Genomic DNA, 14406 nt, shown 5'->3' with positions numbered 1-14406 from the left:
TTGTCTTTGAGCCTTCACCATATGTGCTTGTTTTACCAGGTCATTTGATATATTAGAAGCTCTTTCCAGGAAAATGATGTAAAAGCAGCTCATGATTTTTGACATTAAGATCAATTTGTAGCCATCACCAAGAATTAGGATAATTTTGCTGAGGATAAGGTAATTTGAACTTCTTTTTATACCTTTAAAGTTGCTTTTTCTCATGTTTACTCAATCTAATTGAAATTTTGTAGGAAATTAATTCTATATATTTTGATTATACAGAAAGAATATATTTTTTTATAAACTCTTGCCTGCAAAGGTAGCCTTTACAAATGGTTATGATACCTGGACCTTACTGCTGATTATTTTGTGAATGCAAGTACAGCCAAAAATCCCATTGGCCTCATGATCACTACATTATTGGATTTTGTCTCAATTTAAAATTACTCTTGGTGACATTATTAGAAGAACCTGGTAACAGTCCACAGTGTTTATATTGCCGTTTTACTCTGCAGGAACACCTGTGTCCTTTGAGAAAGTGTAAGGTATGGCTTAGCTTTCGAACACTTAAATAACACCTTAAAGGGTAAGTAAATAAATGTCTGCAGTCAGCTCAGGTCTGAAAACAACGCCCGTGTACCCCCGGGTCGGGGGTGCCGGCGGGGCGCGGGGACCCCTGGCAGCGGCCCCGCTCTCCCCGCCCGTCCCGCGGCCCCGCCCCGCACAACAAGGCGCCTCCAGCTGCGCGGATTTCCCTGCTGCAGCCGGGGCCGGGGCTGCGAGCCATGGCTCTGCAAGGGGCCGCGGTGGCTGAGGAGCTCGTTTTCTATGTGAATGGGAGGAAGGTAAGTAAAGCCCGGAAAAAAAGGGACTACTGTGGCTAAAGGAGCCCTAAAGGGCGCGGATTTGGCTTCCTCAGACTTATTCATGCGAGTGTAATCGAATCCTGACACAAACCTCCAGAAGGAGGTTGGATAGTTGCATCCTATTTTGGCTAGCTCTGCTGTGTTTAGGAGAAAAACCTTGTCAAAAATGAAGTTGACTTTCAGCTGGGTATCAGACTTGGCTGATAAGGAAACCGCATTTTTCATTCGTATGTCTGGCTTCTCATCTTTGACGGTGTGGGGTTTTCAGAGGCACAATTGGACGCAAAGACTCCAGTGCCCAAATTTGGACTATTGACTAAGATGATATTGCAAGGACTGGTTGTTGATCCAAAGTAACTGTAAGGAACCAGCTGATTTTAAGTTACCGAATAAGAAATACGGTACTCGATTAAGAACATGGGTCTTTCTGTTGCTCTCTGTTGTCAGTTTCTAATGGCAAGTGGAAGTTAATAAAACTAGAAAATAAATTGCTGCTGCTAATAGCCTTACAGGTTTCCTCTACTGTTTCTTCTAGTATGTCAGAATGACAGGGAGTCTTTAAAATCTGCAAATCATTAGTTAGTTCTTTATGCTGTCTTTAAAGTTCTGCATTTTTATTTCTAGTGTGGCCGAAGGTCAGTTCCCTCAGTATAACGTTTCACTGAGCAGCAGTTATTTTTAGTTCTTGCAAGGTGCCCTAACACTTCTTTTCTGGAAATGTATCTGTCTGAAAAGGAATTTCCAGAACGAACCTAACTCTCCTGCAGTGTTTGGCAATTTAGAATATATATTCTAAATATATAAAATTATAGTTCTATAAAAGGGAACCAGAGAAAGATTCTCTTCTGGCTTTGTGAATGTAGTCTGTACCCTGAATTTTGAAAGACCTTGGTTTCTTAAAGATGTTGTTTTTACTTTCTTGTTGTAGATAATAGAGAAGAATGCTGATCCTGAACAAATGCTCTTGTCTTATCTGCGAAAGAGGCGTATCCTTTTCTTGTCTGTTCCCTGAAGTCACTCATGTGAAAGCCTTATTCAAGCAAAATCCTAATAAATTTTAGTTCAAGGTTTAATTACTTTAATTAAAGTAAGTTGTGGTTCCTTTAAGATAAATCGTCGACACTAAATGATGTCTCTTTCTTAATCCAAATATTCTTCAGTTGAGCTACTGTATTTTTAGCCTTGCTTTTTAAACACACAAAGTTACACCATCAGGCACAGTGAATATGTGCCTGTGTTCCCCCCCTCTTCCACCTGGCAAAGAAGTCTAAAAACCTAGTGGTCAGTATATATAAACCTAAGACAGGATAGAAATCCCCAAGCTTTGTAATAGTCTCTCTCCTGGTAAAGGGGAGACCTTGTGATGAGAACCTGAGACTGATGGAATTTTGAGGGGCAAAAAGGCATCTTACTTTTTGTGGCTTTGGAACATTAAATTAGCTGTTTGTTGATTCACAGTTTTAGGTTGGCCACTGTTCCAGATTCACAGAAATGAGCACTTCAGAAATGAGCACACTCTCTAAAGTGTGATCTCTCAGATGAGATGCAAGGCAAATATTCTGACTATAAATGGGCCTTCTAGGAGAAACTAGGAAAGTGATTTTAATGTTCCACTGGAATTTCAGATATAAAGCTGGTTTGCCCATTAGACACTTCTTCCTTTCATATTTTCACTTGGAGAACTATTTTTCACTGCCCTTTCCTGTCCCAACTTACTATTCTTCCAAAATAAACCATAATCAAATTTTCTCTTTTCTTAAGAAGAGGATTTTGGTCATGTAATTCCTTAGCTTGCATCTTGCTTTAATTGAGAATTTTATTCCAGTATAGAAAGGAGTCCAATACGTATGCTGATACCAAACCGATTCTGTGTTCCTTAGGGGTTTAGGAAAAAAGGTAGTCTCAAGCCTTTGAGTGGAAGGCCAAAATGGAACCAGATAATTATTTTCCCTAATGACAACATTTTCAGTCTGTCTTACAGGAACTAAGTATGGCTGTGGAGGAGGTGGCTGTGGTGCCTGCACAGTGATGATATCAACTTATGAGCCAGCTTCAAAGAAGATACGGTATCCTCAACAGAATATTTTAAAAACTGAAAATAATTTTATTCTAGTAGTTACCATGTCCAGATATGAAACTTTAAAAGCAGACTTGTTGAACTTGTCCTTAATAGTAAAATAATCTAGAGGAATGGGCAATTTAATCCAAAAGAGAATGCTGTAAAAATTACAGCTAATTCAGCTATATTGTAAATTTGGTGAACTGTCATACTCAAGTGCTTGATTTACTTATAAATACTGGCAGCCCCTGCAAGAGGTTATAGGAGGTGTTAATTTAAGATGCTTTGGCTTGACCACTGGAATGTGGTTCCTACCTGCAGCTTTGTATGGTGGTTTAAGTCCAGCTAGTTATTGAGGACCATGTAGCTGCTCACTCATTCCCCTCAATGGGATGGGGGGCAGAATCAGAAGGGTAAAAGAGAAAACTCATGAGTTGAGAAAAGACAGTTTAATAGATAAAGCAAAAGCTGTTTGTGCAAACAAAGTAGGCAATTTACTCACTACTTCCCATCATGAGGCAGATGTCCAGCCACCGTCAGGACAGCAGGACACCATCATCTATAATGGTTACTTGGGAGGACAGACACAATTACTGCAAAACTCCCACCCTTTCTTCTTCTTCCCACAGCTCTGTATGCTGCACTTGATGCCATATGACATGGAATATGGCTTTGGTCATTTTGGGTCAGCTGTCCCAGCTGTGTCCCCTTCCAGTTTCTTGTGTCCCTCAGCCTCCTCATTGGTGGGGTGGGGTGAGAGGCAGAAAAGACCTTGACTCTGTGTAAGCCCTGCTCTGCAGTAACTAAACATCCCCGTGTTAGCAGCACAACACAGCCTCACACTGGCTACTGTGAAGAAAGTTAACTCTATCCCAGCCAAAAGCAGTATACTGGCATATGATTGGTGGGAAGGCAGGGTAGGCAGAAGTGTCTTACCAACCTTTTAAAACTCAACTCCACCCATTACACCCCACCCACAAAAAGGAAGACTTTGAAACTCAAAACCACAGTTTCATTAAGCTAAAAACTGGAATAAATTGCTCTTAAGTTGAGAAAACTCTAATCAAATTCTTAAATGGTTACATGTCATTGTGCATTGAAGTGTTTAAATGGAGAAAAAAGCATTCCAGTTGTCCTTTTGTACAGTTACATTACACTGGAATGCAACACAAATGAAAATGTTTTCAGTTAATGAAAGAGCTAAACTTAAAGCAGACTCCTGAAAAGAAACATTTCAATTGTATTAAAAAACCAAATAATTTTATTAAAGTTATTAAATGCTTTGAAGAATTTTCATTTTGGTGTGTTGTTCCTATTTAGTGTGATACTTATTTTACATCAGAATTTGCTTTGGATCAGAATTTTAATTAAAAGTTTGCTGCAGTAATTATTTTCTTCCTTCCAATGCCTACACCAATCTTCCCTTCCCTATCTTCTTCCTCCAAAATACAGTTGACAGATTGCTTGTGGGCAAGAGAGACAAGAGGGCAATTAGAAAAGACTGAGATATTAAGGAAGATAGAAATTCCATGGAATTATCTTTATTAGGTACATTTTTATCCAGAGGACGAGAGACATAGCTAGAAAGTGATCCCTTCTCATTCCAAATGTTAATAGTGGCTGCTTTGTAAGTATGAACTATGTCTTGATTGCCTAAAAAATAATACTCAGACTTAGTAAAATGATATTTATGTTCTTTATTCTCCTTTATGTTCCAAAGACACTATTCAGCCAATGCATGTTTACTTCCCATTTGTTCCTTGTACGGTGCAGCAGTGACTACAGTGGAAGGTGTTGGAAGTACAAAAACCAGGATTCATCCAGTTCAGGTGAGAATACAGTATCACTGTACTGATTTATTTTTTTGTATGGATGGCTTTAGTGACAGGGCATAGGAATTTCATAAGATGGTTGTTTTCCCCGCTAAATGACAACAGAGGACAAAAATGGTTTCTGGTGATTCATTGATCAAGGGTGATGACATAGCTCATGATGCATCTTACTTTAATATTGACAGTCTGATCAGTTGGTATGTAATGATTGTTGGAGGGGGTCAGGCTTTGCTATCTTAGGGCTAATGACACTGTCCCTTTGGCTCATGTTTTAGTATAAATGCAAAAAAGACAGACATCTACTGAGGGTTAATTAGCTTCTTTAGTAAGATGTGCCTGAACATCACACCCAAAATAATTATTCTCATTTGATATTACTTTAAGTGTTTTAATTAAAAGGTCTGATTTATTATGAAGGCAACATTTTGTAATGGCATCTCCCATTTAAGAGAGCATTCATTGCAAGATGAGTGCTGGAAGGAGTGTTGTTTGTGGTGTTTCATTTCAGGAAAGACTTGCCAAGTGCCATGGCTCCCAGTGTGGTTTCTGCACACCTGGAATGGTGATGTCCATATACACTTTGCTAAGAAACCACCCAGAACCAACTTCGGAGCAGATGATTGCAGCTCTGGCTGGTAAATATTGCCACTTTTTAGTTTGCAGGTGTGTTCCTGAAGCATTTCTGCAGATGCTTTGTCTATGTGAGTATACATGCCTGCATGTGTGGATGATGTACTCTTACAAACTGTGCTTCCTAGAAGAGTTGCTACTGGATGCAGGCCTTGTATTCCCTGTAATTCTTTTCCCCTGGAAAATGAAACATGGAGCTGTGGATTGCTTCAGGTGTTCAAAACATCCCCATATGTGTCTTTTGAAGTGCTTAAAATCAGATGTGTAAAAATGATGTTATATTGGAGAAGCAGCTGCATCTGAGCATCTCCAGGGTCCTTTTATATCTGGCATTGACAATGTCAGAAGCCTTGCAGGACAGGCCCTTTGCAGTAGGATTAAAACAGATAAGATAGAGAGGTATAGACTACCTTCAGTAAGGGAAAGTGTAAGCATTTATTGTAGGTAAAAGAGCCCTCTGTCATCTGTTGTTCTCTAGAGTCACAGTGGAGCCAAAACATTTCCTGTTGCTGTGCGGTGAACTTAGAGGTGTAATGTGAACATCCTTGATTTCTAGAAAAAAGTCAGGGGGAAGGGGAACAACATTTTGAGTGGGTGAAGAATAGTGTACAATCTCTTATTCTCTTGCGTACTGAGGTATAGACAGCATTCACTCTAGTGCAGATCTCAACTATTTCACACTCCCCTTGAAACAACAGCATTTTTTGTCAGGAGCTGCGAGGTCCTAAGTCCTGTGACACCATTCTATTTTGACTTTCTGAGAGCTAACACTTCTTGAGCTTCAAAAACACGAAACTCGCATAAAGAGATAACATTCTAAAGCCACGGGTTTTAGAGCAAAGCTTTTTCTGACTTGATTTTCTTCCTTCAGGGAACTTGTGCCGCTGTACTGGATACAGACCAATCCTAGATGCCTGTAAAACTTTCTGTAAGGTAAGAAGTAGTGGCAATAGGATTGCTAGATTGGTGTCATCAATGTATATGCATAGACAAGCCATCAAGATTTTCATTAAAATCATCCCTTCCCTCTGTTTAAAAATGTCATTCTAAGTAAATGGCCTAAACTTTTACAAAAATTGATTAACACAAATTAACACAGTGTCTAGCCTGGATTATGAAGAGTAATCTGAAGTAACTCCATGTGGTTTACTGTGGGATGGTACTGGCATGAATAAAAGCAGAATTTCATTCCATGTTCTTAGTAAATTTATCATGCAATGTGTCAGAAACCTACCGAGGAGAAATGGGAGTGAACAGTTGGTAAAAGGAACAATACAGACTATCTACATCTGCTCTCACAATGTTAACTGAATTCTACATAGTAGGAATTCTTTTGTAGTAAGGACTTCAACATCTGATGATTTAAAATTATTTTTTAATATCACTCCTTTAACACTTAATCCTTCTAATTTGACTTGTTATTAAACTTCATCTCAATCTTTATTGAAATACAGAGTCACTCTTATGAGCTTTAGCTCATTACCATTCTGGGTAGTATTTCACTAATGAGATAATCCTATTTTAGGAATCTATTTGTTGTCAAAGGAAAGCAAATGGAAAATGTTGCTTGGATCGGAAAGATGACTTGTTTGACAATGAAGAGAAGGTAAATTTTTAAGTATATTACTGACCCTAATTCAGTATAAAACTTAGAGAAATATTGCATATAGTACTTAATAAATAAATTATTATTCCTCACAAGAAATTTAGAAATATTTTGAAAAATTGAGGATTCTATGGGTATATTTGTATGAGGAGTCAGTGATGTGTCAGATTGTTTATATAAGGTAGTTTGGCTTGCCAGAGCTGAGACTTGAACAGCTCTTCAGTTTCAGTAATATTAATTGTCTGAGCTCCGCCAATACAGTGAGAATTATTTTGTGCAAGACATTAGGGCATATGTGAAATTTGCTTAAATCAATGATCAGTGATGCTCTAAGTAGTGGTCTTTTAGGAAAACTGCTGACTTGAGTGTAAGGAATTGATATACTCTTAAAAATTAGAGCTATGATTGTGATTTTATGTGAAACCTCTTATCCATACAAATATTTCACCTTGTTCTCCATTTTCTTTCAGTAGTACCTGATCTACTTCTTTGGCTTTTGAGTACTTTAGGTTGGCATGAAACTACTTTGTTATAGTAGAACTACAGGAAGCCTGTATTTAGTCCTTCAGTTGCTTGCTTCTGCACTGACATTTGTGTTAGCAGTAAAATTTAAGAAAATATTATGAACACTTCTTTCACCTCAGCACTTCCAAATGGTGCATGTTGATTTAACAACAAATCCAAATGATAATGAAATGACTGATTTTTTACTGACTTCAGTGGAAGTCTCCTGGTTTGGTTTTGCTTTTGTTTTTATTGTTGCTGTATGAAATTAATAATGAGGGAAAATTCTTGGTCATTGCTTGTCTTCTTTTTAAGGTCTCCACCAGCCTGTTTTCAACAGATGAATTCCAGCCCTTAGATCCCACCCAGGAGCTTATATTCCCTCCAGAACTAATGGTACCTTTTGCTGCTTATAGACTATTCTGCTGCTCTGTTCAGAATTAATTCTTAAGTCTTGCTTAGCAGTTATTCATCAGAAATGTCAAAACATTTTCATGTTATTATACTCCTTTTTGGTTTTTTCCTCAGTAAGCTTACTGTATATTCACATACCAAAAAAAGTCATATTGGGAAAATGAAGTTGCAGAGTTAAGTGTTAGGTGAGGAGATAAAGAAGCAACCTAAACTGGGTTTTCAGTCCAGCTGCTGAAGTTACAAATACTTTGCAGTAAACTGAATGGCAAACAATTTTTAACATTGGAAAACAATTTTGTGGCTTAATAGTTTTGTTAGTGTGTTCTCAGATAGCCACTCAGATCAGAGTGTGTTTAGGCCTAGTAATTAAAGCATGCCAAAGATATAAACTGTTGGAATGGAAAGTGTTATAATAATCCTTCATTATTTACAGCACTATTTGCCCTAGAAAAACTGAAAGCTGTTTGTTTTTCTCTATTGTCAGTGTAGAAATTCAGAGCTAGGTTCTCTATAATTAGCTGACTAGCTTTCTGGAGAAAGATTGATAACTAGAACACGAGTTCTTGGCTGTGCATTTGTACCAGCACTGGTTCACAAGCTATTTCCAAGTGATCAGTGAACAGTGCTAGAACAGCCAGACACCTAAGTGCATGAAAAATGTAGAAGGAGATGCTGCTGTCAGTGTCATGGATGTTCTCCAAGCAAGCTAAGTGGACAAATACCTCCATACATATTTTTTATCACTTTTCTAACAGTTTTAGCAATTGCAGGATCTATTCCTGCATATTTTGCTAGGGGACTGTTTATTATCAATCTCGTTTATCAGTCCATTTGAATTACTTGAAGACATTTCACCTACACAGTCTCAACTTTCATCACTTTGCAAAGAGCCAGCATAACACTTCTGTCTCCTTTTTGGCTAATTTTAAAGGATTATGTAGAATTGCTGTTGTTTAAGAACATTTTGGACTTTCAGTCTAGTGTATCTATTAGACCACACTTCTGTCTATATGTCTATAAATATTTAAATCTGCCATGTTCCTCCATCAGAGAATGGCAGAAAATCAACCAAAAAGAACTCTGGTTTTTCATGGGGACCGAGTAACGTGGATTTCTCCTGTAAGCTTGGATGAACTGCTGGATCTGAAAGCTGCCCACCCTAAAGCACCTCTTGTGGTTGGGAACACCAGTGTGGGTATGTTTGTGATCAGAATGGCTCCTGTTGCTTTTGCTTTGGTTCCGGTGTGCATGAGAGAAGTGGGGCTACATTTGTCCTTCTTTTTGCATCTTCATCATCCCACTATGTGGGAGTTGTCGTTTTGGAAAAGCCTTTTGCCTAAGTCTATTCCTATCTTGTAGGACCTGACATGAAATTCAGAGGTGTGTTCCATCCAGTTCTTATTGCTCCTGCAAGGATCCCAGATCTGAATGTGTTGAAATACACAAATGATGGTCAGTAGACTTTACTTTTTTCATAAGTAGGAGATTTCTTTGCGGTAAGGAATGCTGCACCATTCCAGAGTGCTGACCGTGTGAAGTGCTGTGCAACTCATTCCTAAGCATGCTTGGCTCTTTCCCTGGTCTAGGAGGCTGTTGCCAACATCACAGTGCAGGATGACTTTGTCTTCATGACGCAGTGCAGAACTGACCAGCAGTATTATTTTGGGCTTTAGTGCAAGGGTGATTATTCTGGTAGTACTGGTTCTGGAGCTTAGTCATGCAGGATTTGGTTTGTGACTGCTGTACCAGGCTCTGCTGGGTAGCAGAGAGACCCATACAGAACCACAGGGAGAGTTAGCATGTGGCGTGCTTGGTTATGTTAGAAAAAAGGCTGTGATTAAACTGGCATAGCTGATATGCATTAACTAATCTTGTTCTCAATCATAACAGCATTGATTAGAATAGATTAAAAAGTTTGTACCTCAACTTACATGCTTATAATAAGCATGGGAGTTTTTTTAGTTAGACTAGGTTTTGGATTTTAAATAAATTCTGGTGGATTAGAAACACAACTAGAAATAGGTTTCAACTTACTATAATAGTCTAAAGTAATTGAATAAAAATTACCCTATACAAGCTTATAGCCTTAAAATTTTAATGAAAGTCATATTTGATGAAATTACTTGCTCTATGCTCAAAGCCACTTTTTTAAAGTGGTGAACTGTGTTTGATAGTTCTGTCATTGCATTTACTATATCTATTTTATTTCAGATCAGTCATCCAGTTTTATTCAAAGACTAGTTTTTTTTAGCTGAAAAGTAGCTAAGAATTGAAAAGAAGTTGGGAGAATGCTAACTGCTTCTTTAATGTGTGTAAAATAAAACCTAGGTATTCGAAGCTGAGACTTACTAGTTCTAAAACAAGAAATATGCTGTTTAATTTACCAGCCAGAAATAGCATTTCCTCTCTTTAATCAGATTTAAATGCAAAATATGTTTTGATTAAGTCTTTCTTTTAGATACACAAGATTTAATATTTCTTTGCTTGAGTAAAATTCATTAAATTTATTTATATTTTCATTTATACATTTAATTGAATCCCAGTATTCATTGAAAACATTCATATATTATGTAAATAAATATTTTTAATAGAAAGGAATTGTGTACCATTTAAAAAAATTCAAAGTATAATCTTACAATTAAACCTAAGTAAATGCATATGAGTTGTCTTTCTAGTGGGAAAAAGAATACTATTTTCATTGCTGGGATTGTTTGGGTCTTTGCTGCCAATGCTACCTACCCACACCTTAGAGGAATAACTAAAATGTACATATGCAAAGCAAGATCAAATTAGGATGAAAATCGTTCTTAAAAATAAGAAGACTCTGTTGAAAGTATTTTGAAGCTGATTCATCTTTGTGTGAAATGTCTCCTAAACATTTACTCAGTCAAAGCATGGTGCAAGGGAAGCAGTTGGAATGTGCAGCTGGAAGCAGAGAAGGGATTTCCCTTTAGGCAGAAAGGGGTGGGGTGTTAGTTCAATTTCATAATTTCTGGGAATTTTACCCTCAGTCTCCTGAAATGAAAGGTTCCAGTTCCTTTAAAATGCAAAGGCCCATCTCCTTTTATCTGCCTTAGGCCACGTGAGCTGTCCTAACTCTACAGTCTGAACACACTTCCAAACCCAGGCAATAAAGCAATGCATACATTACACTTTCATAATCTGTTGGTTACAGGATTAACTCTGGGAGCTGCCTGCAGCCTCTCTCTAGTGAAGGACATCTTGACAAATGCAATTGCCGAGTTCCCTGAAGAGAAGACAAGGGTTTTCTGTGCAGTCTTGCAGCAATTGAGAACTCTGGGCGGAGAACAGATAAGAAATGTTGCTGTATGTTGGGAATTATTTGCAATTATAGTTTGAAAAAATTGTAACAGATGTGAAATTGGTCCTCACCACATGTAGAACTTGCATTTTTAATTTTGATTTTGCCATGAATTTTCTAGCAATACCTCTTTTTGTAGCTTTCAATGTGTATAAATATACATATAGTTAGTATGTCATATTGTCACTTAACATAAAGATGTGGTGATTATAGAGAAAGGTAACATAAACTACTTTATTTTTTCAAGTCATTTGGTGGAAACATCATAAGTAGAAAATCAACATCAGACTTGAATCCTGTTCTGGCAGCCAGCAACTGTATGCTCAATCTTGCTTCAAGAGGTAGGAGAAGATAGCCTGTTTCTGTAGCATAAATGAGGTTTTAAGTGTTCTAAGGGCTCTTAGATATTTAGGTTTCTTGCAGAATTTTGTCATCTTCCCTTCCCTGAAAAATTTAACTTTAGAATTTAACTTTAGAATAACAAGTATGGTCACTTTTAGAATAAAATATCAAAAACAAAAAGGAAGAAGCAATAGCATTTATTTCTTTCTGGACTCCTGGAAATGTTCATAATCTCAGGAGAAAAGCAAACAAAGAAAAGAAGAAATGAACCCAAAAACTAAACAACAAAAGCCCCACCCTCCTAATAATTTTTCCTTTTACAGCAGTTCTTTATCACTTAGTTTACTTCCTACTTTTTATGTTTTAGAATGAAAGGTAGTTATGACAGCAGCTGCAGAGATTTGGAATAGATTGACAGGAGTGAGGGTGAGATCTTATGGCAGTATCTGAAGGGAAGATTACAGAATGGGGATTGACCTCTGGGTAATTTTTTATGAATCCGGTATTATGATGTTATGGAAGATGGAGCAACCATTTGAATTTATATAGCATATCACTGTTAATTTTTATGTAAGCTCTGTAGAGGTTATTTATTCAGGAGGGCAGCAGGTATTTATTGCCGATTAAAATACTATTAATGTGTTGATTGCACAATTGTATGGAATTTTCTGGATTTGGGATTTTTTTTTTTTTTTTTTTTTAGGACAAAAGAGACAGATTCCTATGAGTGATATTTTTGCAGATGGAGTTGGTAACAATACCATTACACCAGAAGAGGTCTTAGTCTCTATCCATATTCCTTATTCTAGGAAGGTAAGTTATTAGTTTGTTTAGATTTGCTTTATGCAGAGTTAGACTATGAAATAAAGAGCAGGAGGGGGCATAATCCATCTGTTTAAACTAGCACTGTTACTGCTCACTTTCTGAATTCCTTACATTCAGTGCCATATCTCCCAGTTTCAGCCAAAAAACACAATTCAGCAGGTATCTGGTGATGCTATATAAAGAGTAATATTCAGACAAAAGTTTGCCCTAAAATGATGAGGGCAACAGCAGTTGTCTAGATCCCCTACAGAAAGGGGTCTTGGACAAAGTTGCCATTGTGCTCACCAAAGCAGGCTCCTCACTTGCGATATGGCTGGCATCAAATAGGTAAAGCGTTGACATCTCCTGAGGATTTTTCTTTAAAATGGGATAAGATTGGATGTATGTGGTGGTTCCATGAGTGTTTTTGAACTGAATAATAATCTTTAACTGATACTGGGTTTGCAAGAGTGGATATGGGATCTTACAAGAGAATTATGGATTATGTTATCTGAATAGTGAAGTATGGCTATACCTTGAAGCCTCTAAACTTGTGGTCTTCTTATAAATACAACTCCACAAGATCCCTGCCTTCCAGTTATCTACTGTGAAAAATCGAGGTCATCTGAACTGTGTAGGTGATGGAGGATTGGGTATGAGCAGCTAGAAAATCAAAGATGGTAAAGCTACTGAAAGGTCAAGAGAAGAAAGTGCATGGTCTTGAATGCTCAGGAAGTTGCATTTGTGCTCTTCATTTTTTGTTCTCTTGCTTCACATAGTGCAATATCAAGTTCTACTTTCACATACTTAACATATCTGCACTTCTGTCTGATCTTGCTCAGGGGGAGTATGTCGCTGCATTTCGACAAGCACCAAGACGGGAAAATGCTCTTCCAATAACCAATGCTGGGATGAGAGTCCTTTTTGAAGAGGGTACAGACATTATAAAGGATCTAAGCATTTTCTATGGAGGTGCTGTCTTGACAACAGTCTGTGCAAAACAAACCTGTGAGACACTTACTGGAAGGTAAAATTTCCCTGTCTTGTCTGTGTCTCTGAACAAATGGACTTTGAAAGCTTGGGTTCATGTTCCTTGGGACATTAAAGTACAGAAAGATTTCATTTGCCTGACCAATGTTCAAGTGAATGATCGAGCCTTAATGATGAATTTTCAGGATTATTGCGTTTTGGAGTTTGCACATGAAATGCAACTCCAGTGTGAATTATGCAGAGAGATAAGAGAGATGAGCTGTGAGATAAGTGGGTGAAATACACATCAGCAGTTGTGCACCTAAACCCAAGTATGGGTAAATTAGTCTGTATCCCATACATTTGATAATACTCTCATCAGTGTTCTTGAGTCCTTCACTTGTCTTTAAAACTTACAGTTTGAGAATTTTACATGTGCCCAATAAAATTAGAAGCACAAGTAAAGTCTTCACCTTTTCAATTACTCTTCAGCTACACGGTCCAAATAATCTCTGAAATTGGTCCCCGACTTTCCCTCCCAGTTTGCAGCACCTTTCCAAGTTTTGGAAGAAAAAAATTCCAAATTCAAGCAGCATAAAAACAACACTAAATGAAGCCCCACTGGCCTGATTTTCCATTTAATATGCAACTGTTTCATTAGTTGAAGTGCTCATTATTTTTTGATGCTTTACATGATAAAATTTAGTCTAACAGACTAATATTTTGGTATCTGCAGTTGTGTAACTGTGGAGAAGTAACAGTGTTGAGATACTTGAAGAAGACAGCTTCCTCAGGAAATGTACAGCTAATTAGATCCCTTGAAAGTATCTACATTTTGCATCTGTATCTACTTTTCTTTAAATATGGGATAGTGTCTGCAATATGGTGAGAATCTGTAAGACTGCTAAAGCAGCTTTAAAACTGTAATAGGGCTTGTTTAATTATGTATTTGTTTATTTAAAAATGCTGGCATAGCACTTAATTCAGTTTACTTATGGGAGCTCAACTTTGTGAGCAACATTGATCTACACCGTTTTTAAAATTGCAGACATTATTAGAATCAATATTTTGGCTTC

The 14406-nt window shown here is 37.5% G+C and overlaps 1 protein-coding gene across 7 annotated transcripts in view; it reads left to right on the top strand.

The window, feature by feature from the left end:
- Positions 1–695: 695 nt before the first annotated feature.
- Positions 696–14406, top strand: part of AOX1 (aldehyde oxidase 1) — a 45572-nt gene continuing 31861 nt past the window's right edge. For 5 of the 7 annotated variants that reach the window (XM_058840136.1, XM_058840135.1, XM_058840134.1 and 2 more), the window contains exons 1-14: positions 731–827; positions 1777–1834; positions 2818–2914; positions 4628–4736; positions 5248–5374; positions 6241–6302; positions 6895–6975; positions 7795–7875; positions 8944–9088; positions 9253–9345; positions 11069–11220; positions 11463–11556; positions 12261–12370; positions 13204–13388. In XM_058840136.1, coding sequence (XP_058696119.1) covers positions 768–827; positions 1777–1834; positions 2818–2914; positions 4628–4736; positions 5248–5374; positions 6241–6302; positions 6895–6975; positions 7795–7875; positions 8944–9088; positions 9253–9345; positions 11069–11220; positions 11463–11556; positions 12261–12370; positions 13204–13388 — 1454 coding nt within the window. In that variant the 5' untranslated portion in view covers positions 731–767. Of the gene's footprint in view, positions 828–1772; positions 1835–2817; positions 2915–4627; positions 4737–5247; positions 5375–6240; positions 6303–6894; positions 6976–7794; positions 7876–8943; positions 9089–9252; positions 9346–11068; positions 11221–11462; positions 11557–12260; positions 12371–13203; positions 13389–14406 lie in introns of those variants that run through there. The other 2 variants (XM_058840133.1, XM_058840139.1) reach the window with 2 other exon arrangements.

Source organism: Poecile atricapillus, chromosome 5, assembly GCF_030490865.1.
Source record: "Poecile atricapillus isolate bPoeAtr1 chromosome 5, bPoeAtr1.hap1, whole genome shotgun sequence".
Lineage (NCBI taxonomy): Eukaryota > Metazoa > Chordata > Aves > Passeriformes > Paridae > Poecile > Poecile atricapillus.
The sequence above is the reverse complement of the archived record's forward strand: the minus strand, read 5'-3'. Positions and strand labels throughout refer to the sequence as shown.